Source organism: Pempheris klunzingeri, chromosome 5 (genome assembly GCF_042242105.1).
Source record: "Pempheris klunzingeri isolate RE-2024b chromosome 5, fPemKlu1.hap1, whole genome shotgun sequence".
Taxonomy (NCBI): Eukaryota; Metazoa; Chordata; class Actinopteri; order Acropomatiformes; family Pempheridae; genus Pempheris; species Pempheris klunzingeri.
Genome location: NC_092016.1, coordinates 16582038 through 16607231, shown reverse-complemented (window position 1 = coordinate 16607231; position 25194 = coordinate 16582038). Strand labels below are relative to the sequence as shown.

The window sequence follows — 25194 nt, the reverse complement described above, 5'->3', positions numbered from 1 at the left end:
GACGCACGCTGGAGCGACTTCCGACGCCGCACATCAACACTGACAGCATGAGCAGAGTTTAACGTGTTTACTGAGGAGCAGCAGAGACAACCATGGAGGTGCTGGGAGGAGAGTTCAGCAACATGTCGCCGCAGGAGCTGGCTGCTCCTGTCAACACTGTGGAGGTAAATTTAGAGCAAAGAAACACTCAAAGTTTCACACCACGAGCACAGAGAAGCTAACATGGAGGCGAGCGGCGCAGAGAAACACAACAAACAGCCGTGTGGCGCGTCAGATAAACTGTGTGTGGCATTTATTTGTACTTCGTGTAAATGACACTATTCATACAGTCAGCCACAGAGATACAGAATAAAATGTGTGTGAAATGAGTCGCTCTCACTGCTTATTAGCAGCAGCGTCAATAAACCCTGATGTGTTTGTTTATTTCTGTTTTGACAGGAAAAATGGAAACTGCTACCAGCCTTCCTGAAGGTAACAGAACACCTTCATTCACCTGCTACACATTTTTCTCCTGCATGTAGTCTGTAAATCCTCTTTGTGGTCTTTATTATTTTATCACAAAATAGTAAATTCTTCTCAGCCTTGCCTACACCTCATAACACCAGGTGTTATTAAAGGAGTCGATCCTACTGTAAATTGTATGCAAGTGTGTGTGAGTACTGACACTGAGTCTTGATTTATGTTGATGATTTGCACTAGAATGTTTTTTCTTTTTTTTAATCTCGTCAAAGAAAGTTGATTATTTTTCTGTTGATGAACAAATGAGACTAATTGTCTCAACTCCACATACATCACAAACTGTATTTGTTTACTTTCCCTTTCTGTCTTGCAGGTGAAAGGACTGGTGAAGCAGCACATCGATTCGTTTAACTACTTCATCAACGTGGAGGTACAACACGACCCCAGCATGAGCGTGAGTGTGTGAGCTGCAGCTGTTTTTCAACTTCATGTTAATATGAACGTCTCATGTTGCAGATAAAGAAAATAATGAAGGCAAATGAGAAGATCACAAGTGACGCAGATCCGATGTGGTACCTCAAGTAAGTCACAAGAAGTTTCTTCGTCGACTGTAATCAAACACTAATGGCCGACAGAGATACATGCAGCAGCTTCTAGATTGAGTTTGGAGTTCAAAATATTTAAATGTTTTCCTTCTAGATACCTCAATATCTACGTAGGTATGCCTGATGTTGAAGAAAGCTTCAACGTAACCAGACCGGTGTCTCCTCATGAGGTGAGCTTTCTGTGTTGTGTAATATTAGATTGTTGGCAGTGAAGTCTGTCAAGCTGCAACATATTTTATTATTTGGAACAATTCATCAATTGACAGCAAATTAATTTCCTCCATTTGTGCTAATCAAGGAAGGAAAAATGACAAATGTTTGATGTAAGCAGCGTTTTTCTCTCTTTTTTTATGTAATTCTAAATAAAAAAATGTTTCGGTTTTTAGACAAAATCAGACAAAATACAATGTGAAGAAATCCCTTTGGGTATTAGAAACTTATAGTTGCACATTTTTCATGCTGTTTTGACATTTCATGGATTGGATGATCAATTTATTACTTAATACAGAACATAAACAATACTGAAAAAGATAATTAGTTGTAGCCCAAATAGAGATATTTGGGATAATTTAGGTGAAATATCGTAACCTGTGATGACATTAAATGTCAGATCTGTTGAGACGCAGCTGTTTGTTTCCACAGTGTCGTCTCAGAGATATGACCTACTCGGCGCCCATCACAGTGGACATAGAGTACACTCGTGGCAGTCAGAGAATCATCCGCAATGCTCTGCCCATCGGAAGGTATCATAGTTTGGGGTTTTTTGTGTCCCGCAGTCTCACATCCTCCACAGGTGGCTTAACCTCTGACATCATTGCGGATCAAACATATGTTACTCCTCTTTACTACCAACACACGCTGCTCTCTCTTTATTTCTCTTAACTCCTCCAAAACTGTCTGCAGTCAGATGCAGTAAAATATGATTAGAACATCAGCAGTGTAATCCCCATTCTCCTGTTATTAATGAATTTGAATCTGCTTTTCTCAGGATGCCAATCATGCTGCGAAGCTCCAACTGTGTTCTCTCAGGAAAGACGCCCATGGAGTTTTCAAAACTCAACGAGTGTCCTCTGGATCCAGGTACACAAAGGACGACACAGAACGAGAGCAATAATATGGTCCGACAGTCGTCAGTTCATGATCATCATAATGATTTTTATGCACCATCTTCACAGGGGGTTACTTCATCGTGAAAGGTCAGGAGAAAGTCATTCTGATCCAGGAGCAGCTGTCCAAGAATCGAATCATTGTGGAGCAGGACAGGAAAGGTGCAGTCGGAGCCTCGGTCACCAGGTACCATAACAGCATAATTTCTAACCATTAATCAGTGCAGAATGAATACTGGCACAGATTGTAGATAGTAGATACTGTCAGGAGTCCTGTTGATAATGAAAGAATCTCTGCTCAGTTAAAATGCTGCTGTAATCGTCATCATGCATTCATTTTGGTAAACTACCTACCTCCACCTGTAGATCAGTGGAATAAAGTGAAACCATTTGCACGAATGGGTCCTAAACACCTTGATACGCAACTAAACGCACCTTCTTTAATGCCTGATGATAATATCTCTTGTTGCAGCAGCAAGAAAGATAGATTGTTACCTATTATATGTTACTTTTCTTTTTCTTTTTCCATTCCAGCTCCACTCATGAGAAGAAAAGCAGAACTAATATGATTGTCAAACAAGGCAGATTCTACCTGAGACACAACACGCTGTCAGAAGACGCCCCGATCGCCATCATATTCAAGGTAAAAGCAGTTCCACAGCTGAGTGACACAGTGCTTCCACTAGGGGGCGCTGCAACACAGCTAGAAGATATTGGATGAAGCTGTGTTGTTGATGTTGTTGCCCTACAAGCTGAAACAAAAGATTATGTTTGTTTCCCAAAAGAAGTGTAATGATTTTATTAACTTGCTATATTTCACTGCAGCCCCCTGAATTCACTGTAATAGATGGTTTCATTCAACATACATACATAACATACAACATACGAGTACTTAGTACGCAGGTTAGCGTGTAGTTAGAAGTCGGTGGTTTCAGTCGTTCTTCATCAGACTCATTTTCACGTGTCTCCCTTTGCTCTCAATGAAAATGTCAGTTAGCCAGCTGGCATCATTAACGTCTCGCCCCCCTGAGGACAAATCTCTCCAAACACGTCAACTTGTGAGTGTGGAGTGTTTGGAGCTGAAGTTATTATCCACAGTTTGCATGCTCGCTCCTCTGTTTGCCGTGCACTTGTATATCCTGGGTGACTTCTTCCCCGTCTCTCCCCGTGTTTGGCAGCGGCTGCAGAAACAACCTCAGATCCAGTGTGGGACAGACGGATCAGTTCCCACAGCTTCACATTTCCATAAGCAAATGTCAGACAACCTTATGACTCCCAGCTCACCTCTCCCTCCCTGTATACACACTTCAGCTCCGTATGCCTCCTGGCTCACCCCTTGTTCCAGTTACTAGTTGCAAAATGTCATTTCACCACACCTGTGAGATCTTTCTGTGGTTACATGAATTCAGTATTTAAATTATTCTTTCTTTGAGTTTAGTCCACGCTTTTTCTCTTTTGCATCTGCCATCTTTTCTCAGTTCACACTCGCACACTCTTGGCTTGTCATCCGCACAGGGTATGGGCGTAGAGAGCGACCAGGAGATAGTGCAGATGATCGGCACAGAGGAGCACGTCATGGCCAGCTTCGCCCCGAGCCTGGAGGAGTGTCAGAAGGCCCAGATCTTCACACAGACGCAGGTATCAGCTGAGGGGGATGTGGAGAAATCATTACTGCAAAATTAAAGGAATACCCCGCTGATTTTACACATAAAAGTCAGTTTACTAATCAGAAGGAATTCTGCTGGGAATTTTAATTCTCTTTTTATCTGGATTTACAAAGGCGATGTAAATAATGTAGTTACATTGTAACAAAATATACAAGCCTCGATTGCTCATGCTTTTTTTAAACAGAATATATATAATGATGAAAATGAAACTGTAATCATGATAAATAATAACACGCAAATAAGGAAGGACATAAAAATTAGAGGAACAAAAAGAAAAACCCAGTAAAATTTAAATAACACATGCTTGATTTAAAGACAAGCTCAGTGAGCAGTACCAGGCCTTAAGGGTTTACCGTGATATTCATTTCACAAAAAAAAATCCCATTAAACAAAGGAGGAACGTTTTCTCAGGCTTAACTTCAGACACTATTAACAGAAGCTCTGTGGTACAAAATGTGCATGTGGAATTTATATGCATGTGGGTGTAAATATGAGGCTACAGCCATCAGCTGTTTAGCTTAGCTTAGCACAGAGACTGGAATCGGGGGGAAACGGCTAGCCTGGCTGTGTCCAAACATAAGAACATACGCCCACCAACTCCGCCTAAGCTCATTAATTGGGGTCATTGCTGGTTGCCTGGCAACATCACTGTGACGACATGACACCGGAAGTAACGCAACCGCCAGTAAAACCCCAAGTTGTTGCTTTTATTCTTTGTTTTTTTGTAGAGATTAAACAAGCAAAACGTAGCATTTTATATTATAATATAACATATTATTATTATGTAAGGAGCTTTAGAGGTGCTGGCAGGCAGATTTAGTGACGTTTGGAGAAAACCCGGCTCGCTGTTTCGCCGTGTTTCCAGTCAGACATGATAGTCTTCATTTTATCACTAACTCTCAGAAAGAAAGTGAAAAAGCAGATTTCTCAAAATGTCGAAAACATTAACGACATTAAGGATCATTTCCAAAAACATGAAAAGTGTTTGTAAAGTCACATGAAATAATCAAGCAGAAACCTCTGTTATGTATCACAGTCAGACCAAAGTCTCCAGGAGCTCTCTAATACTACTTTTATTAGTTTTTTAAAATAGTAATTGGATAATAATAATTAATTGCTTCCACAGATATGTGTAGAACAATAACATATTACAGTCTAATGAAGCTGGAAGTCAATAAACAACAATATTGAATTATCAGGCGGCCTTAATGTGCCCATTAAGGAGGAGGATGTTGTTGTCATCCAGACAGAAACAAGCAGCTCCTGCCTGTTGACAGAAGGTATTTTCTTTGTCTCTCTGTGATCAGACGACTCAGGTTTTGTCTTACCGGCCAGTTAACTAATGCTTTCATGAGTTATTCGGGAGGCCCATGTGTTTTCTTTGACATCTGCAGATGAATGCAATCGCCCAATTTGTTTTTCATAAAGATTATGTTGTTAGAGGAACCACTGATGCATTGATGAGGCCATATTTGCTTCCTAGCAACCGGTTGCCGCAGCTCTCATGTCCTGCTGTCTGCCAGCCTCCATGATGGCTTTTCATGGTATTCATTGGGTCATTGTATTGTGCACAACGAGGCCTAAATCTATATAATTAAAGGCAGATAAGGCTTAAGAAACATTGTTATCAGATTATGATACGTAATCTGCCTAAACCAAATTTGACTGTCATCTTTTTTAATCTAGTGATACTGCTAGTTAGACATCAGATCTGAAGACACCTGATTTCATCAAATGATAGATTTTGATCTCCCTGAATTAGTTAATAACTTGTTTTTCGACACAGTTGTTTTTAGTGTATTTTTGTATTTATATTTTATGTATATTTTATAAATCATGGCAGGCAGGGTGGGTGGTCTAGCAAAGTCTTCAGCCTCATTAACCTTTGACCTTTCTGTAGTTCTGTAGAGGGCTGTAGAGGCACACTGACTCAGGTGTCTGTGTGTGTGTGTGTGTGTTGTGATTCACTTGACCTCCCACAACCTGATACATGCATGTTATGTGCTCCTTTTCTAGAAAATTCCACACATATTAATCATTTAAAAATGATAACGATTTTAATAATGTATCAAAAGCTGCAGGGCGTCGCAGTGGCCCGGGGGGGGGGTCTAACATCCTGACCACGTGATTCACATGGTTTTACTCCGGCTGGTGACCTTTGTTACATGTTCCTCCTCATTATCTGACACTTTTCTACTGATGTCAAAAAAGGCAAAATGTCCCCAAATAAACACTAATAATTCATTAATTCATTCTCCCTTTGATCCAGCACTACATTTTACAACAGCAAAGATGTTTATTTATTTGTTTGACATATTTTATTAAGTAGAAAAAAGGGTAAAATCTTGTTTGAGTACTGAACTGAAGGATTTTAAATGTTGCAAATGGAAAATGACGTAGCAATTCCTTTGATCTATGTACAACAGTTTTTGCTGTTTTCTGTGACCTCTGAGTCTTTGCTTTCACTACTTTCTGGCTTTACTGGAAGTTGAAGGTTGGATCAAGGAAGTACTGAGCAGTATGAAGCTGGAGATGGTAGGATGCTCTACTAAGGGCTCTTTAAAGACATTTTCACGACCTGGATCATGTAAAGCCCTCAACACTTGTGCTTGATGCTGAGGACGGCTGATCACCCCATGAACGCTGCCCTCCCACCTGGATCCGTCTTAGTTCATTAATTCATTAGTACATTGTTTATTTTTGTTATATTTTTCTTCTTTTTGTCTTTGTTTTTTTTTGTCAATGTTGAGTTTAGATTCTCAGGCATCACATTGGCACCAGTATTTATGATCTCTGCTGCTCTCTGTGTTTCAGGCCCTGAGGTACCTTGGGAATAAAGTGCGGCGACAGCGCATGTGGGGGGGCCCCAAGAAGACCAAGATGGAGGAGGCCAGAGAGCTTTTGGCCTCTCTCATCCTCACACATGTGCCTGTATGTTAACAGACAGACAAGAATCATTGACTATCATCAGTGTAGTCCACAAAGTATAATCGTTTTGTATTTGGTCTGTAGGTCAAAGAGTTTAACTTTCGGGCCAAGTGTATTTACTTGGCTGTGATGGTGCGGAGGGTGATCCTGGCTCAGGGGGACAACAAAGTGGACGACAGAGATTACTATGGCAACAAACGTCTCGAGTTGGCTGGACAGGTAAGCCTCTATACACCTGTCCTCCATGTGGTCTCATTTACTGCTTGGATATTGTCAAATTTAATCCGCCATTCAGTCAGTCTTCTTATATTTCACATTATGTGTCAGAAGCATGCAGGTCCATTCAGTTCAGTTTACTTCTAAATGAGTTCAGTTCTGACTTTAAAAGGCACCCTGTTGAACAGGATGTTTGTTCATTTCATTCATTTCTGTCAACTGAAAGGTGTTTACCACCTTTTCTTTACTCATAGAGCCATTAGAAAACAAAACAGGCTTGATGCTTGTTAATAATACGTGAATAGAAAAGTACCATTAACGCTCACATGCTTTGGTGCGAATGGATCACAGCACTGGAGCAGAGGACAGCGGCTGCTCCAGCCCTGATCTCTCACCTGCATCTTTGTTCCTGCCTCCTTCTTTTAATAAGACTCTCATTATTTTCCCTCAGCTTTGTTTTTCTCTCTTCTGTTTTCACCCCCCCCTCCCTCCCCCTGTATTTGAGCCTGGCTTTGTCAGGAGAGAGATATGTGGTGGCACCAAAATCCAGAGGCTGTGGAAGCATGGGGATTTTTCAGCACCGTGACAATAGAATTGCTGCCTTGACTGGAGCGATTGAGCTAATCCGCAGGCCCAGCTCTGATAATGTAATTACTGCTGTCTTAAGGCCTTTAATTTCCCCCCCAACCTGCTCTGTATAAGGAGCAGAGATGGGAGGAGGGCGGCACAGAGCCCTCTTTCAATAGGGGGCTTACACACTAACAACGCCAGCAATCTCCTCACTCTCCAATTATTGTTCCCTGACATTCAACTAATTGGCCTGGCTGCGCAACGGAAGCTTAATTTCTTTATTAATTTTAAGCAGCGCTGCCTGTTTGTTTTGATGTATGCTAATGCACAGGGTGGGTGGGGGTTCTGAGAGAGGTTGCCTTCTGCAGGACTGGCGGAGGAGGACGGGGTCCTGGGACAGAGGCCAGGTCAGGCTTATCAGTGAGGCGGCACACCTGGTTATTAAATCTGACTGTAAACTCACCTCAGCACTGATTAGAGACGGGAACAGATGCAGGGTACCAGGACATCTGAGAGGACATCATACAGCTGTGTGACGATGATGGTCTCTCTCTGTCCTCTCCAGCTTCTTTCTCTGCTGTTTGAAGATCTGTTTAAGAAGTTCAACTCTGAATTGAAGAAAATCGCTGATCAGATCATCCCCAAGCAGAGAGCAGCGCAGTTTGATGTGGTGAAGCACATGCGGCAGGATCAGATCACCAACGGCATGGTCAATGCCATATCCACGGTGAGTGTGCACAAGTTGGACATCATAGATACAAAGAAATAATTAAATAGAGAGGATGCACCTCTGCCCTGGAGGAGCCTGGTTCAAATCCTTGTGCCAACAAGCATCCGGCCCGCTGAGTCCATGCCGGCCCCTTTAGCAAATAGTCATTTCTCACACAAACACAAACATTTATTTCAATATATTTTTCTTAATTAATGTCAAGTGTGATAACATGGCTAACTGCAATGTGTACTGATGTAGAAATTTGGGAATAACTAAATGTATCTTAAGTATAGCTTTGACAAAAAGAAAAATATAGTTCATACTTTTTCTATTTAGTTGGCGATTAACTTGAATCAACTCAAATTACTCTCATCAACTACTTTAGCTGAAGAACATTGTAACTAAGTTTTGTAGCAAGTACAAGTAAAGTAATAGGGTAGTTACCAGTACAATCTGTGGAGGAGTTAGAGCAAAAGTGAATAAAACGGAGGAATCGGCGCAATTGCAGTTGTTATATATATTATATCTTGTCAAGTTTGTGCTTTGTTTATATGTACATTCACGTTTAATTCTTTTTTCAATACACAATGCAGGCTGAAATTAAGTGATGTGTGTATATATAACAGTATAAACACTTGTTTTAAACCTAATTAATATGATAGTCGTTACATCATTGAGTTCAGTTTTTACGTTTTCTTCATGAATATGTATTATTGAGCAGAGCGATGGGTAATTTTCTGTGCACAGGGCAACTGGTCTCTGAAGAGATTCAAAATGGACCGTCAGGGGGTCACCCAGGTCCTGTCACGTCTCTCCTTTATTTCGGCTCTTGGCATGATGACCAGGATCTCCTCCCAGTTTGAGAAGACCAGGAAGGTCAGCGGGCCGCGCTCACTGCAGCCGTCACAGTGGGGCATGCTGTGTCCGTCTGACACCCCTGAGGGCGAGGTGAGTGAGCTGCAGCAGCCTCACCTGACCTGGTCCTGCTGGTCCAGTGGGGAGGTTATACTAACAACACAAAAACAGTTCTCAATGTTGAATATCTGGTAAATGTTAAATCAGAGTTAAAAATATAAGTGGAACAAACCTGATGCCTTTAAGCGTATATGTACAAAGACTTCTTAAGTCTCGACATTTTTACTCTTCCTGTGTCTGAATTGATGTTAAAACTCTGTGTTTCGTTTCAAGTAATGCAAGTAATATTTTACCTTCAAGTTAGGAATTCTGCTGTCTGATGTTGGATTGTAAACCAGAATGTGAAGAAGCTTAAAGGCAGACACACATTTACGAGGTTTATTAATCATCTTACAACGCTGGGCGCACAACTAAATGCAAATTGTAGTCCCAATTGCTACATAAGAATAAAAACAACCTTTTTTGTGGTTATAGTGCAGAGGATGAATTAAGGAGTCTAACAGCGTGATGAGAGAAGCTGCTCTGTTGTCTGTTGGTACGACAGGGGATACCTCTGGGTCTCTTGCCAGACGACAGCAGGGCGAACAGGCTGTGGCTCGTGTAGTTTGGTCTTTCAGTGCACTCCATGCAGGCTCCTAACCTCATCGATATCACTGATGATCGCTATATTTATACAAATGATGTACTGGGCAGTTTTAATCACCCGCTGCAAAGCCCTTGACTGTCTTCCCCTCCGTCTTTCTAAAATCAACCATCAGCTCCTGGGTTTCTCTGACGTTGATCAGTAGGTCCTCTGTGCACCACTCTGCAAGGTTGTTGATTCTCTCTCAATATGAATTTTCATTGTTTTTTGTAATGCGACCAATAATGGTGGTGTCATCCGCTATCTTGTGTGGTTGTGTAGCGTGAACAGGAGGGGGCTGAGCGCACAGCCCTGAGGCGCTCCGGTGTTCAACACTCTTAGTGAAACTTGGCTTTTTACCCTTGTAAAACTACTTTTTGTCTCCTTTTTCCTCCGATCAACACTTTATTCCATGTGTCAAAAGTTCATTAGATGACATCAAGGCAGAGTTTTCTTCTGCAAGATAAGACTACAACTTTATCAGCATTCTGGTTGTGGACTACACACAGAAATATAGAAAGAAATGAGGGAAGGAAAGACAAGACAGCTTGGAAAACTACTGTATGGCTTTACTTTGAAATAACAGTTTCATTAAAATCCACTGAACCCTCACAGTTGAGAAGGGTTTATGTTTTTTCAACCTTGTAATACTTGGAGCCACCATTAAACAAAGAAACTGGAAGGTAAGTTAATGACAGGTAGGCCGACGTAGACCTGAGCTGAGCTGCTTGTTCTCTTACTGTGGATCATCAGAGGTTGCTCATTAAACATTGTTGGTTTAGGAGTAAATACAAAGAAATATAAACATCTGTACACGGTTTATGTCATCATTTGGGTTCGTAGGCCTGTGGTCTGGTGAAGAACTTGGCTCTGATGACCCACATCACCACCGACATGGAGGACGGTCCGATAATCAAACTGGCCTTCAACCTCGGGGTAGAAGACGTCAACTTGCTGTGTGGAGAGGAGCTCTCCTACCCGAGCGTCTTCCTCGTCTTCCTCAATGGTAAAACTTCTGCACTGCAGTAGGGCCTGATAAAATAAATAAATAAGTAAATAGAGAGAGAGAGAATTAACACGGGCTGTTGTTGCTTTAGATCACTTGAAAAGAAATTCTAATCCTCCCTGTTTTGAATGCATTGCTTATGAACATGAAGGGCAAAATATTCTGTTTAGTTTACAGAAGGCAATTTTGTGTTTTGCAGGGAGGCTGATAAGTCATTAATTTCATGGCAGCAGTAGGTATTATTATTGAGTCAGAACTTGGCCCCTTAATTACTGTATATGTTTTTCTCACCACTGATAACTGTCAAATTATATTAGCTGCCATACCATTTAATTAGTTGGTAGCAGCAGGTGTCAAAGCCCTTCAGAGTGTGTTCACTGCAAATGTGCCCTCACACAGAGGCAGAGCACAGTGTCTCCTCTGTTCTCCAGTCATTTGTCTGTCACACTTGATATGAACAAACCCCTGCGGGCGGTTTGCGCTCTGTGTTCAGCAGCCATGGAGGTTCAGAGTACACTACTGTATACGCATGCTGTTTCTCTCTTTCTCTCCATTTAAAGTTTTTGGATTTGAGAGTTTTTGTGCCAAAATTAAACCCAGAAGTAGAACCTGCACACTTTTTATAATGCCCATAGAAACTTCAGTTAACGCTGCACCGTTTTGATCCGTTATGAATCTTTCTTTTGACTAGAGCTGAAACAATGAATCCATTAGCTGACAGACAGAAAATTGATTGGCTGCAACTCTGACTGTTCAATTATCATTAGTGTCCTTTCTCAAGAAAAAATGCCAAACATTTCTCTTTTCCAGCTTCTCAAATGTGAAAACGCTGCTTTTCTTTGGCTTATATGATAGTAAACGTATAAATGTTCACGTAAGACTGATACCAATAAACATTCATAGGTGATGGTGGGTAACAGCACTCTGGTGTTTCTGTATTTATGTAAATATGTCAAACACGTGCATCGTTTCTATCTTAATCTCCGTTCCCCTGTCTGTCTGCATTATGTCAACAGGTAACATCCTGGGTGTGATTCGAGATCATCCTAAGCTGGTCAACACCTTCAGACTCATGCGCAGGGCAGGTTTTATCAACGAGTTTGTGTCCATCTCCACCAACCTGACCGACCGCTGCGTGTATATCTCCTCTGATGGAGGACGTCTGTGCAGGTGCGGAAGTTTGAACCTGCGCTTTTACACAAGACATGAGAAAGAAATGCAACAAGACACATTTTGTTGTCAAAACCAGTACAGCACTCAATGGAAACATGGAAATAATTATGATTATTATTAATCTGTGAATTTTAAATGGCAAAAGTCCAACAATTAAAGAATATTTCTTTCCAATGAGGTGATGTTTAATAACAAAGAATATGTAAAAAGCAACTAATCAGTAGTTTGAGTGTTCTGCTGTATTCTGTGTTGTTGTTCTCCATCAGGCCGTACATCATAGTGAAGAGGGGACAGCCGATGGTGAAAAACAAACACATTGAAGATCTGTCACAGGGCTACAGGTGAGGCTGGAAGTCAGGAAAAAAAGCTTGTTTGCAGATGATTATGTATGTTAAGAGAGAAACAGTCATCTTGATCATTTCTGAAACACACTTTTCTTGACTCCAGAACTTTTGAAGACTTTCTGCACGAGGGTCTGGTGGAGTACCTGGATGTGAATGAGGAGAATGACTGTCAGATCGCCCTCTATGAACACATGATTAACAAGTGAGTAGCACATGATTCACTGACTTATTTAGATAATGAGGAAAGGTTGTCCTGTTTGTCATTTGACACGCTGACGTCACTGCCTCTTACATTTCTGTACTCTTTTATTCCTCTAGAGACACAACACACTTGGAAATCGAGCCCTTCACGCTGCTCGGGGTGTGTGCTGGCCTCATTCCCTACCCCCACCACAACCAGTCACCCAGGAACACATACCAGTGTGCTATGGGCAAGCAAGCCATGGGTAAGACTCAGCTGAGCAGGTAGTTTCAGTCAGCAGGCAGGTCATTAAACTGTGAACATCTGAAATCCCTTCACAAACATCCTCCACACAGCTGCACTGTTTACTTCTGTGCATGCATGCACACAAACACAAATGCTGACAGTAATTGAATCTTACATCAACACTATTCTTAAGCCCCCTAAATCTGCTGGTTCAGAGTTTAGAGTTTTATTTGCACAAATTAAAATCATACAAAAGCACATTAAAATAACAAACACTATAGATACAAGCAGCCTGCTGGTTCATCTCCCCCAAAACTCTGCTCCCGCTCTACTTCTTGTCAGAATACATTTGTATGTGTGATTGAGTGTTTTCCTTATGTGTGTGTGTGTCAGTATGTGTATGCGCATGGACATCAAACATGGGGCGCTTGCATAGGTTCCTTATTGTGCTGTGTGTGTGCGGAGGCCCTTTCCCTGCCAGTCACCCAGAGTGTCATTAGCAATTCATTGTGTCTGCTCTGGCTGTGCTCAGGGGGTCAGTGTGCTCAGCTGCGAAAGACCACAGAGTGCGCACCCGCAGCTCCTTGGTAACCAAAACTTCCTCAAACGGCCCTGCTAGCATTCGTAAGAGTGTTAGCACCCCCACCGCACCGCTTCACCTCCGTCCGTCCCTTCCCCCTCCCCCATTATTAAAAAAACACAGACTGGAACTATATTTGGCCCAATATCCTCTGCCTCGTCTGTCTTGTGTGGAAGGCCCTATACATGTGCAAATCTGGTTGTGTGGCTTGGGCCTATTATCACAAACTCCGTGCTTGTAGTCTGATTGTGAAGTAATAGCATCTGACAAATGTCAAGGCTTCCAGGAAGGCCCATTCCCCCACTCTGCTGCTCTGAGATGGTGCTAACAAGTCTCACCCCAACCCACCCGACAGGAGGAATAAACATCAATAATCCACTAATAATTAATTTAAAGACAGTTGTACATGTTGTGTGGGGTATAATGATAGACATACACAGTAAACACTAATATGATAACTCCATACACTGCAGGAGTCCTTCATCTACTCTCCATGTCTCCCCTCTGCAGGCACTATTGGCTACAACCAGAGGAACCGTATCGACACTCTGATGTACCTTCTAGCGTATCCTCAGAGGCCCATGGTCAAAACAAAAACCATTGAGCTGATTGACTTCGAGAAGCTGCCAGCTGGTCAGAATGCCACCGTGGCCGTCATGAGCTACAGCGGCTACGACATTGAGGATGCTCTGGTCCTCAACAAAGCCTCGCTCGACAGAGGTGAGAGCTGTTTGTCTCAAAATGACAGGAAGCGCGATGTCAGTCAAAGCCTAATCTCCATGTTCCCCTCAAGGATTTGGCCGGTGCCTCGTTTATAAAAACGCCAAGTGCACGCTGCGCCGTTACACCAACCAAACCTTTGACAAGGTGATGGGGCCCATGCTGGATGCTGCCACACGAAAGCCCATCTGGAGGCACAGCATCCTGGATGCTGACGGCATCTGCTCCCCCGGTGAGTACGAGCAGGACTGGAAGAGACCCAGCATGCCTTGCTGCTGCTTATAAAATGTGACAGACTATGTCATAAATAATGATCCCACAGGATTCATCTGTGATTTATACATTAAGTTGAGGGATGATTTGATGTGCAGTGTTTTATTGGTTGTCAGTTTACTTTGCTGGCGTTTGTTTTCAGGTGTGTTAAGGCTCTGTGAAATTATATTGTTACTTAATGGATTGTAATTGCTGTTGAGACATAGTGAGGATGTCGGGATGGGAGATAACTGATTAACCTGTAAAATGAAAGTATATTGCAAAAATAAGTATTTATAGGAGGGGCAGAAGTGTGAGATTTATAAAAATTGCATTGAAAACTCTGTGCTTGTAGTCTGAAGATCATGTCGATCATGTTTATGCCCACTTGTAGAGAATAACTGCAGGCCACAATTAAAGATTCACTTGAGTCTGCATTTATAGACTTTCTATTGAGTACCGAGTTATGGCATTACAACATTAGGCGAGCATCCTGCTTTCTTTACTGTGGCTTCATTTTGTGTCGACATGAACCACGACCCAGTGAAGGACACTATAATTTCCAATGGGTTAATTAGCACATAGTGCTGCATTTAATTGTTTGAAAGTTTTATCAACAGGCTTTGACTGTGTCAACCAGTGTAGCATCCCAAATGACTTCAAAATTAAAATATACTCAACAGTTAAGTTCGAAAAATGTCATTCAGTACAAGTTTGGACTAACTCACCATGCCAAGTTGGATTTGCTTTCATTATAAGAGATTTATAAACAGGCTGCAAAGGATGACAATATCCCTCTTTCACATAATTCACAGGTATTGCACATCCTTGGAGTGGCTTTAAATAATCCAACCAAGTATAACTCAGAAGCTTGGAGGTGAAGGGAGAATTCATGTATCTTTGTATAACTCTTCAGATTTTAGCCTGTGACTGTTTTGGTGTCAGAAAGTAACAAAACCATTCAGCACAGATGACTCATTCTTTTAAGGAAAGCTGGATAAGCGCGTGACAACATAAGATCATCATTAGATCACATCATCGTAACACGTGTGATGTGTCTTGTGTGTGGCACAGGTGAGAGAGTGGAGAACAAGCAGGTGCTGGTGAACAAGTCCATGCCAACTGTCACCCAGACACCACTGGAGGGCAGTACCCAGCCAGGCCAGCCCCAGTACAGAGACGTGCCCATCAGGTGAGAGCGTCTCAGCTCCCAGCACCACACCCACCCACCCCCACATGGCCACTGTGACGCCAGCTTGTGTTGCCTCGCCGTAGACCCACCTGTACAGCTTCTGCATGTAGACCTGAAAAATTAAAAGGAAGAAACAAAAGAAAATCACGTTGGCTCTTCTCTCGTTTTCTCTCTGCAGCTACAAGGGTTCAACAGACTCGTACATCGAGAAGGTCATGATCTCATCCAACGCTGAAGATGCCTTCCTCATCAAGATCCTCCTGAGGCAGACCAGGAGACCAGAGATAGGAGACAAATTCAGCAGCCGGCACGGACAGAAAGGTGCTAACCTCTGCACTGTAACACCGTCTTCTCTCTGAAAAGGGCAGCGTACTGAGCTCAATCCTAAATGTGCATCTCATACATAGTCACCACTTAGAGCCTCACATTTCAACCCATCATGAAAGTTTGTAAATGAGTAGAAAACAAAAACTCTGGTCATCTCTGTGCTGGAGCATTTGTTGAGTCAAGTCCCAGTGGCTGTTGCTCTGTCACTGCCCCCCTGTCCTCATCTTTCAAGAGCTCTTTTCAATTAATTGGCTCTTTGTCCTGTGCCAGACTATGCAAATTTATTACACCCAGCAGTATTCTGCTGCTACTGGGGAAAAAGTGTTTACAACCTCCATTGTTTTGCAACACCTCCCCTATAGAGGGCTTGTATGATGTTTTAATCAAAAAGCTAACTGGCGCCATGCATAATTTACTTTCCTCATTAACGCAGTGGCCACTGGGCGGTCAGCTCAGGATGGGACATTGTCTTCTGTCTCAGATAGTGGCGAAGAGAGAGGGGTCGTCAGGGGGTTAGCTGGAGCAGATCTGGATGGAAAGTCCCAGATGTGCAACTGATGGACGGGTAGTCTTAATCAGAGCCCTTTGAAGTCACATTGAGGTGTTCGCAGCTACTGAGGAATTAAGAAATGTTTGTGAAACTTTTTTCAGTTTTTTTTTTTATTTTTAATGTAGAAATAAAACATTTTGTTGTTTTACAAACATTTTAAACAGTATTCTACACTGAATCCTAAATCTAGATTTAATTATTTTATTCGGAGTGAATTTGGCTTCAGCAATAGATCTCCCAGCTACTCATGACTTGTCTCATAAGTCCTGGTCAACAGAGCAGAATAAGTTAATTATTTACCGGACACACACACACACACACACACACACACACATCTGTGGAGGTGGGGGAGGAGGTGGAGGGGTTGTCAGTAGTAGGGGCCCATTGTGCGAGCCGCCAGCGTGGAGCTGTATGAGCTGTGATGGAGGGCTCTGGACCCTTGCTGTTGTCTTGCCTTTCTCTGCTGATTTCATGCCTCTTTTATCATTCACTTTCACACAAAACAAACAACACCGAGGATGTCTGCTATGGGAACTAGTGTCTCTCTCTCTTTCTCAATCTTACTGTTCGACTTCTCGCCATTTTCCACTTTCTTTCCCCCTCCTCACTCTCCTCTTTTATTCTGTTTCACCCTGATTTTCAAACTTTTTTTTTAAAGGCCTTTTCTGTCTTTTTATTTTCCCCTTTTACCTTTTTTTCTGGCCCTGCCGTACTCGCCTTTTCTCTTTTCACCTTCTTCCTGCTGTTGGATGACTTTCCAGTAAATCGCTGCACTTGTTCCTGGTCAACATCCTGTTACTACATCCTGTAAGGCATCAAGAGTCTGCTGTGTCGCTGACTGGTCGGCTCATAGTGAATTTTTCCCACGTGCACGGATTCAATTTCTCCTCTCCAGTTGATCCCCTCCACTTCCTCTGAGTTGAACTGAAAGTCATGGATGTGTAATCCCGGTCTCCCTGTCAAGCTAAGCACCTTTCTCCACTTCCTGCTCTCCTTCTCTTCTCTGCTCTTTCTCTTTTTTTCATTTGCAAATGGGCCGACAATCTGTTTACCCTGGCCAGGGAAGAGTGCTTCGGCCCCTCGACAAACATTTGCACTCACACTTAAACTCCTGGCTACCAGGGCGCTTGTCCCCCACGTCATGTGAATCAAAAGACGACCCTGTCTGTCCACATGAGTATGGAAATGTCAAGCTCCGCCATGGGGTCCACACCAAGCCTCCCAGAAGCAAGACACACAACAACAAGTTTTACTAGAAGTTTACCAGTCAGAACTGTGTGGTCATTTAGGATGGCGGGCAAAGCAGATTTAGATATTTGATATTTGATATGTGAAAAATAGTGCTGCAATAGTGCGGAGAATAGCATTGAATCCCCACACAAATCAGGCAATGCTGCTTAATAAATGATCTAAACAATCAATTAAATATTAAAGTAATTTTATTTTATTTCTTTTTAATTACATATTTTGAATTTAATTTGATGGGGATGATGCAATTTGAAATAGTTCTACCACAGAACATTAAAACTGGTGTTCTGCACTATGAGTTTATAGATATTGTTAATATTCATCTCTTGTCCGTAGTTGGTGTTGTGTGCAGTTAAAATATACAATCAGTATTATAAAACTACAATGCACTACAGTTATGGAAATACAGTGAGTACGGAAAGTATTCAGACCCCTTCACTTTTTCCACATTTTGTTATGTTACAGCCTTATTCCAAAATGGATTCAATTCTTTTTTTCCCTCATCAATCTACACACAATACCCCATAATGACAAAGTGAAAAAAGTTTTTGAGAAATTTTTGCAAATGTATTAAAAATAAAAAACTGAAATATCACATGTACATAAGTATTCACACCCTTTGCTATGACACTCAAAACTGAGCTCAGGTACATCCTGTTTCCACTGATCGTCCTTGAGATGTTTCTGCGTCTCCTCTGAGACAGGATTGTATCGAGGCACAGATCTGGGGAAGGGTACAGAAAAATTTCTGCACCATTGAAGGTCCCGAAGAGCACAGTGGCCTCCATCATTCGTAAATGGAAGAAGTTCAGAACCACCAGGACTCTTCCTAGAGCTGGCCGCCCGTCCAAACTGAGCAATTGGGGGAGAAGGGCCTTGGTCAGGGAGGTGACCAAGAACCCGATGGTCACTCTGACAGAGCTCCAGCGTTACTCTGAGGAAATGGCAGAACCTTCCAGAAGCCAACCATCTCTGCAGCACTCCACCAATCAGGCCTTTATGGTAGAGTGGCCAGACGGAAGCCTCTCCTCAGTAAAAGGCACATGACAGCCCGCTTGGAGTTTGCCAAAAGGCACCTAAATGACTCTCAGACCATGAGAAACAAGATTCTCTGGTCTGATGAAACCAAGATACAACTATTTGGCCTGAATGCCAAGCGTCACGTCTGGAGGAAACCAGGCACCGCTCATCACCTGGCAAATACCATTCCTACGGTGAAGCATGGTGGTGGCAGCATCATGCTGTGGGGATGTTTTTCAGCAGCAGGAACTGGGAGACTAGTCAGGATAGAGGGAAAGATGAATGCAGCAAAGTACAGAGACATCCTGCTCGAGAGCGCTCAGGATCTCAGACTGGGGCGACGGTTCACCTTCCAACAGGACAACGACCCGAAGCACACAGCCAAGATAACGAAGGAGTGGCTTCGGGACAAGTCTGTGAATGTCCTTGAGTGGCCCAGCCAGAGCCCAGACTTGAACCCCATTGAACATCTCTGGAAAGACCTGAAAATAGCTGTGCAGCGACGCTCCCCATCTAACCTGACAGAGCTTGAGAGGATCTGCAGAGAAGAATGGGAAAAATACCCCAAATGCAGGTGTGCCAAGCTTGTAGCATCATACCCAAGAAGACTTGAGGCTGTAATCGCTGCCAAAGGTGCCTCAACAAAGTCTGAATAAAGGGTGTGAATACTTATGTACATATGATATTTCAGTTTTTTATTTTTAATACATTTGAAAAAATTTCTCAAAAACTTTTTTCACTTTGTCATTATGGGGTATTGTGTGTAGATTGATGAGGGAAAAAAAGAATTGAATCCATTTTGGAATAAGGCTGTAACATAACAAAATGTGGAAAAAGTGAAGGGGTCTGAATTCTTTCCGTACCCACTGTATATATATGAAATGCACATACCATACAGCCCTGATGGACTGATGACTTAATGGACTAATTTGTGCAACATTAAGTGGAGACAAATCTAGTGAGAGCTCATTGTGATTCAGCTGCACTCATACTACAGTGTGCATTGACTCGAATGTTGATAATAATGTCATTTTTGTGTGTGTGTGTGTGTGTGTGTCAGGTGTTTGTGGCCTTATCGTTCCACAGGAGGACATGCCGTTCTGCGACTCGGGCATCTGTCCAGATATTATCATGAACCCTCACGGGTATCCCTCCAGAATGACGGTACGACTCTTCACAACTGTAGAACCAACTATTCGACTTGTTTTTATAAGTTTAGTATTTTCTCAGTAATTCATTTCACTGTTCTGTCTAAAAAATGTCTGTTCTCTTTAAATGCTTTGCTTCGTCCTCCCAATAGTCCAAAGATATTCCATTTACTTTCACCACAAATCATCACATTTGAGCCTCTGGACCCAGTAAATGTTCAGCAATTTTGTTTAAAAAATGACTCTAATGATTAATCAACTATCAAAATAGTTTTGTCTCAATTATTTAATTAATTGTGTAATTATTTCAGTCTAACATTAGTCGGGGGGTCAAATCAGCATTTATTTTGGAGAAAAGTTGGGGATTTGACACCTGATCCAAAACCTGTAGGCCGTTGTTTTGTCTGAGTTCAGTCTGAATCGCCTCCGTCTCTGTGTTGACCTTCGCTCTTCATAAGTTTGTGTCGGCTCTTCTGAGACAAAACCGTCATTATCCCCGCTCCTCTCATCTCTGGGTTATCATTGGCTTCCAGAGCACACGTCCATTGACGCCGCTAAGCAGCAATCTTACTGTTCACAAACAGATATTTGTTGCTGCGGAGACGGCTGCCAGCGAAGCCGCCGCCTGTAGCCGAGTGTGGAAGTTTTATCAAACGCGCACAGTACATCTGAACTGCAGGATGGTGCTGAATGTGAATGACGTGAAACTTGGCACCGTTCCTGCCTGCTTTTTGTCCCTCACACTGTAAAAACTTGAACGATCTTTACTGCTGAAGTTGTCAGTGCCAGCGTGTTTGCTTGCTGTGGTTGTCATGGAAAAGACTCAGAAATGTTTGGCTCGGAAGGATGTTTCTGTGGGCTGAGAGTGAGATGAGAGTAGGTGTTTCCTTTTATGTGATGGGGTCAGGGGTCCTGTGGGTGCGACCTCAGTGGAATTGTTGAAATCAGTCATCCTTAGACTGCCGGTCGCACCCCGAGGGGTACATGTGTAATCTAATCCCACCCACAATATCAACACTTAGTGCCAGTAGAGTGAGTAAATCACAAAGGATTTATGTTACAAACCATTGTTTCATGTCCGTACTTCAAAGACTGTGTCTGATTCTGTCAGGTGGGAAAGTTGATTGAACTGCTGGCCGGGAAGGCGGGAGTCTTGGACGGATGCTTTCACTATGGCACGGCCTTCGGAGGCAGCAAGGTGAAGGATGTGTGTGAGGATCTCATCCGGTATGGATACAACTACCAGGGCAAAGACTACGTCACCTCAGGAATCACTGGGTAATAAAGAGATCGGGTTTCATTCCTTTAAACTTTATACTCATTGCATCACTGCTCAGCATTTTCCAAAGCAAACCTCATTCACAAGTTGGCTTTTATAATGTATGTTTTCCTTTTTTTTTTTTTTTCTTTGCACCAAGAAAACCAGCTTGTGTTGACATAAAACTGATCCCAAATCATCCTTTTTAAAATACTGAACCCTTTTCTCAGAGCAATGTTACGACTTCATGCTATGCAGGAGTGAACAATGGTTGTTTTGATAACTCTGAAAAGAAACTCAGATCAATTCAGTCTTGAATATCTTGGACACACTGGAATATGCGTCTCTGGACTCCATGTTTCAAATCTGCCTCCCTAAAGGAAAGATAGAGGGGTCAACCAATCAGCTGGTTTGATTCTAAGAGCTGCAGCGTGAGTGTTATTGTTGGGCTTTGGTTTTGACTTTCCAATGACATAGCCTGTAAAAGCATCCTGGCAGTCATGTGTTAAAGGATGTCTGAGCTTCCCAGAGGTGCCTGAATGCAGCATCGTTGTCAAATGTTTTTAAAGCAGCTTCTTCTCTCTCCTGCAGTACTACAAGACAATAATGCAGCTTTGATTAATAGATGAAGTCATGACAAATGCTAACCACACCTTGTCATTATGTTGACAGATGTAGGTGTAATTTTTGCATTTCATCTTCACTGGAGTGGTGAAGTGATTTTTGGTGTGGTCTGTACCAGACAAGCTTGTTCCCTTGCGCCTGGAGGATATGGTTTGTACCAGGTCATATTGCTATATTTTGCTAATATGTTGACCAATGGTTTTGCCCTTCGCCCAAAATGAATCACATATTTGGACCAACCAACAAAAAAACCCTGCAAGTGTTGATTTTCCCATCGTATGAAGCACAGAAGCAGCCGTCCCTCATGTTTGAGGAGATGTAAACAGCAAACGTTTTTACCAGATAAATGACTAATTTTCTGTGTTGATCTTTGTGGATGCATTAGCCTGATATCTCTTTTTGACCACTGTATTTTCCCCAGGGAACCTCTAGAGGCTTATATCTACTTTGGACCAATTTATTACCAGAAACTGAAGCACATGGTCCTCGACAAAATGCACGCCAGAGCTCGAGGCCCCAGAGCTGTTCTCACCAGGTAAAATCAAAGGTCTTATTGTAATTACAAAGAAATAACAATGTTGCTCTGTTAGTGCAACATCTCTGTTACTCTACGGGAGTTTTCTAAAGGCCTCTTGCACTGATTCTTTACTAGTTTGTGCCTCACATTTAAATTTGTAATCCTGCATTAATAGTTAAATTTTTTGCTCAGAAAATGATATAGATCAAACTTTCAAGTGTCAAACTGTTGTCCTCTTTCTCACCTGTATTTCTTGAATGCGTCTGTCCCACCATCAGGCAGCCTACGGAGGGCCGCTCCAGAGATGGAGGTCTGCGTCTGGGCGAGATGGAGCGTGACTGTCTGATCGGCTACGGAGCGAGCATGTTACTGTTGGAGCGCCTCATGATCTCCAGTGACGCCTTTGAGGTGGATGTGTGTGGACAGTGTGGCCTGCTGGGATACGCTGGGTGGTAAGTTGAACGCTTCCATCGACAGCTGCGGGCATATAGATAAGATCTGTGTCCTTTATAGTTAACAGTAAACTACTTTTTACATGAGCCCACTCTAGCTGAGCTCTCACTGGCTACTGAATCTGCACTTTTGGTCTGAAACTGTGATGCTCATTAACCACAATGTGAAGCTGGACTAAATGGAGAGTTTATCATCTCGATAGTAAGACTGGTTTATTTCTGTGGTTTCAGATTTTGAAAGCTGTCATGACTGCTGTAGCTAAACATGATGTTTTAGCAGATCTTGAACCAGAAACTGGAGCCTGGATGATTGAGCCAGTAACAGTCGAGTCTATGAACTCCATAAAGCATGCAGAGATTCATGTCAGCTAGCGAACCTGTACAAGTCCTCCGATCTGATCATATACAGTCATTATTCCTCTGGTTTGTCTCCGGCCTGATTCTTGATTTTTCTGTCTTCCAGGTGTCACTACTGTAAGTCTTCCTGCCACGTTTCCTCCCTGCGTATCCCGTACGCCTGCAAGCTGCTGTTCCAGGAGCTGCAGTCCATGAACATCATCCCCCGACTCAAACTGTCGCGCTACAACGAGTGACCAGGACAGGGAGGGAAACACAGTCTGTGTGAGTGGAAGGGTTAGAGTTAGAGATAAAAGCTTTAAAGCAAATAAGTATTTTGACATTTTTGTTGGTGTTCACAAACCAAAACAATGTGAAGTTTTGTGTTTCTGTTGGTACTTTTTCACTATTATTTTCTTTGTATGTGTACATAATAAACACACAAAGATTATTTCGCAACCAGCTGCTGTGTGTGGTACTATTTGATTACCTTTAACTTGAATACAACATTTGATCAAACATGAGTGATTACACATGAGGAACCTTTAATAGCAGTGTGCACCCCTTTTCTCTTGTTTCTAAACAAAACTATTGCTTTTCTATGATTTAGATTTTCTTTTGATTTTCAAAGCAAAAACAAGTGTTTTAGGTGCTTTGGTTACATGTGTTTTTTTTTACTCTTCAGGCAGCCAGTGCTTTTCAAATCAGAAACCTAGAACTATCTCAAGCTACAGGTAATCAGAGTAGTTTTATTTTTGTCTGACTGTGGGGGCGTCTGAGTGGCGTCTCTGTGTTCGAGTCTAGTCAAGGAGTCAAAACACCTGAAATATAGAAAGCTGTGATTCAGACTGGAGACCACCAGCTGGGCGATAACGCAGCTGAAAGTACAAACTCAGTGTAAAAGTCTACAGAGTCACATATGCGCTCATAAAAGCATTTGACATTAACGAGATAAAATAACCCCCAGAAAATAAAATGGACACCATCAAAATAATGATGTGAATTTAATGGCTCCTCACATTTGAGAAAACAGTTGAGCTGTTATTCAGCAGGTTACACTACATGGATGAATGTGATGGAGAATGAGGGATCAGTGCATCGGCATCCCAACAGGAGTGCCGATATCAAAGTCAGCAGTTAAAAACCTATTCTATTCACAACAAATGAAATATAAATCAACCCCAGTGAATATTTACAAACCTTGTAATGGTGAGAAAGCCACTCTATATTTATTTGACCTGAAAAGAAATCTGGATTCACCTCAATGTCAGATCAGAAAGAGATGCAAAATGCAGAGACACACTGAAATGAAATCACCTCCATGTAGCTGAAGTGAAATATCAAACTAGGGTTGGGAAGTATGGTTGAAATATCCATCACAGTATTGAAATGACGAAAAAATAAGTATATCTTCACTATATTGCAAATGCATATGCATAATCACATGATAATAATGGAGTTAATGTATCCCACTGTAATGTGTAATGCAATGTGTACTTTAGTACCTAATTGTGCAACTAACAATAATTTTCATTATCTGTTTATCGGTCAATTATTTTCTTGATTAATCATCTATAAAAATGTACGAAAATTAAACACTGTCATTTGTTTCATCAAATGTCCGACCAACCGTCCTAAACCCAAAAGATACTTATAATTTCAGAAGAATTAAGGAAAATGGCAAATATTTCCATTTGAGAGGCTCAAATAAAAAAAAAAAAAAATGAATTAATAATCAAATAATCAACTGATAACTGCTGCTCTTCAGTTTTTTATTTTTTACAGCCTGTGATAACATAAGATAACATCATGATATATGATTCTCCTGGAAATCTATGAGCAACAATACTGGATTATCACCAGCTCTTAGTAAACTTGATATTCAGGTAAAATGTTTCCACACACTTGCTGCCTGATGGAAGTCCGTTAGAAACTAATTTGCTGCTCATAAAACCATCAAAAGGAGTTTTGTTCTGGGTGTTCTTTGTTTTTATTTACAGCCTGAAGGGGTTTTAAGTTTCTTAGTAGATAGCGGAGGATCTCTCGTATAAATTTCACGTGATAAACGGGCAGCTGGGTGCTAAACACAACAAGGTCCAGTGACGACATTTAGAAATGTACAGAGCAGCACCCTCATTCACGTCAATGGGACCAGAAAGTTGCTTTGAGTCATACGGTTTCCTCTTTTAGACCAAAGCCTTAATGCCACCGACATGTTGT

At 42.0% G+C, this 25194-nt stretch overlaps 1 protein-coding gene across 1 annotated transcript; it reads left to right on the top strand.

The window, feature by feature from the left end:
- The first annotated feature begins 13 nt into the window (after positions 1 to 13).
- Positions 14 to 23436, top strand: polr3b (polymerase (RNA) III (DNA directed) polypeptide B). The gene is made up of 28 exons (XM_070831020.1): positions 14 to 164; positions 439 to 471; positions 833 to 889; positions 976 to 1040; positions 1159 to 1234; positions 1707 to 1807; positions 2053 to 2144; positions 2240 to 2357; positions 2705 to 2813; positions 3686 to 3808; positions 6652 to 6768; positions 6850 to 6984; positions 8117 to 8278; positions 9011 to 9211; positions 10644 to 10806; positions 11823 to 11976; positions 12246 to 12320; positions 12427 to 12525; positions 12642 to 12769; positions 13841 to 14050; positions 14124 to 14282; positions 15377 to 15494; positions 15673 to 15815; positions 19700 to 19803; positions 20899 to 21065; positions 22091 to 22204; positions 22465 to 22638; positions 23102 to 23436. The coding sequence occupies exons 1-28, from the start codon at positions 93 to 95 to the stop codon at positions 23229 to 23231; spliced, it is 3399 nt and encodes a 1132-aa protein (XP_070687121.1). The 5' UTR covers positions 14 to 92; the 3' UTR covers positions 23232 to 23436.
- Positions 23437 to 25194: the final 1758 nt, after the last annotated feature.

What these genes read in the sequence shown, in the direction of transcription:
- polr3b (XM_070831020.1), top strand. Translation starts at nt 93, where the DNA reads ATGGAGGTGCTGGGAGGAGAGTTCAGCAACATGTCGCCGCAGGAGCTG. An exon ending in CTCCTGTCAACACTGTGGAG is followed by an intron (nt 165 to 438) that starts GTAAATTTAGAG and finishes CTGTTTTGACAG; the next exon opens with GAAAAATGGAAACTGCTACC. An exon ending in CTGCTGGGATACGCTGGGTG is followed by an intron (nt 22,639 to 23,101) that starts GTAAGTTGAACG and finishes TCTGTCTTCCAG; the next exon opens with GTGTCACTACTGTAAGTCTT.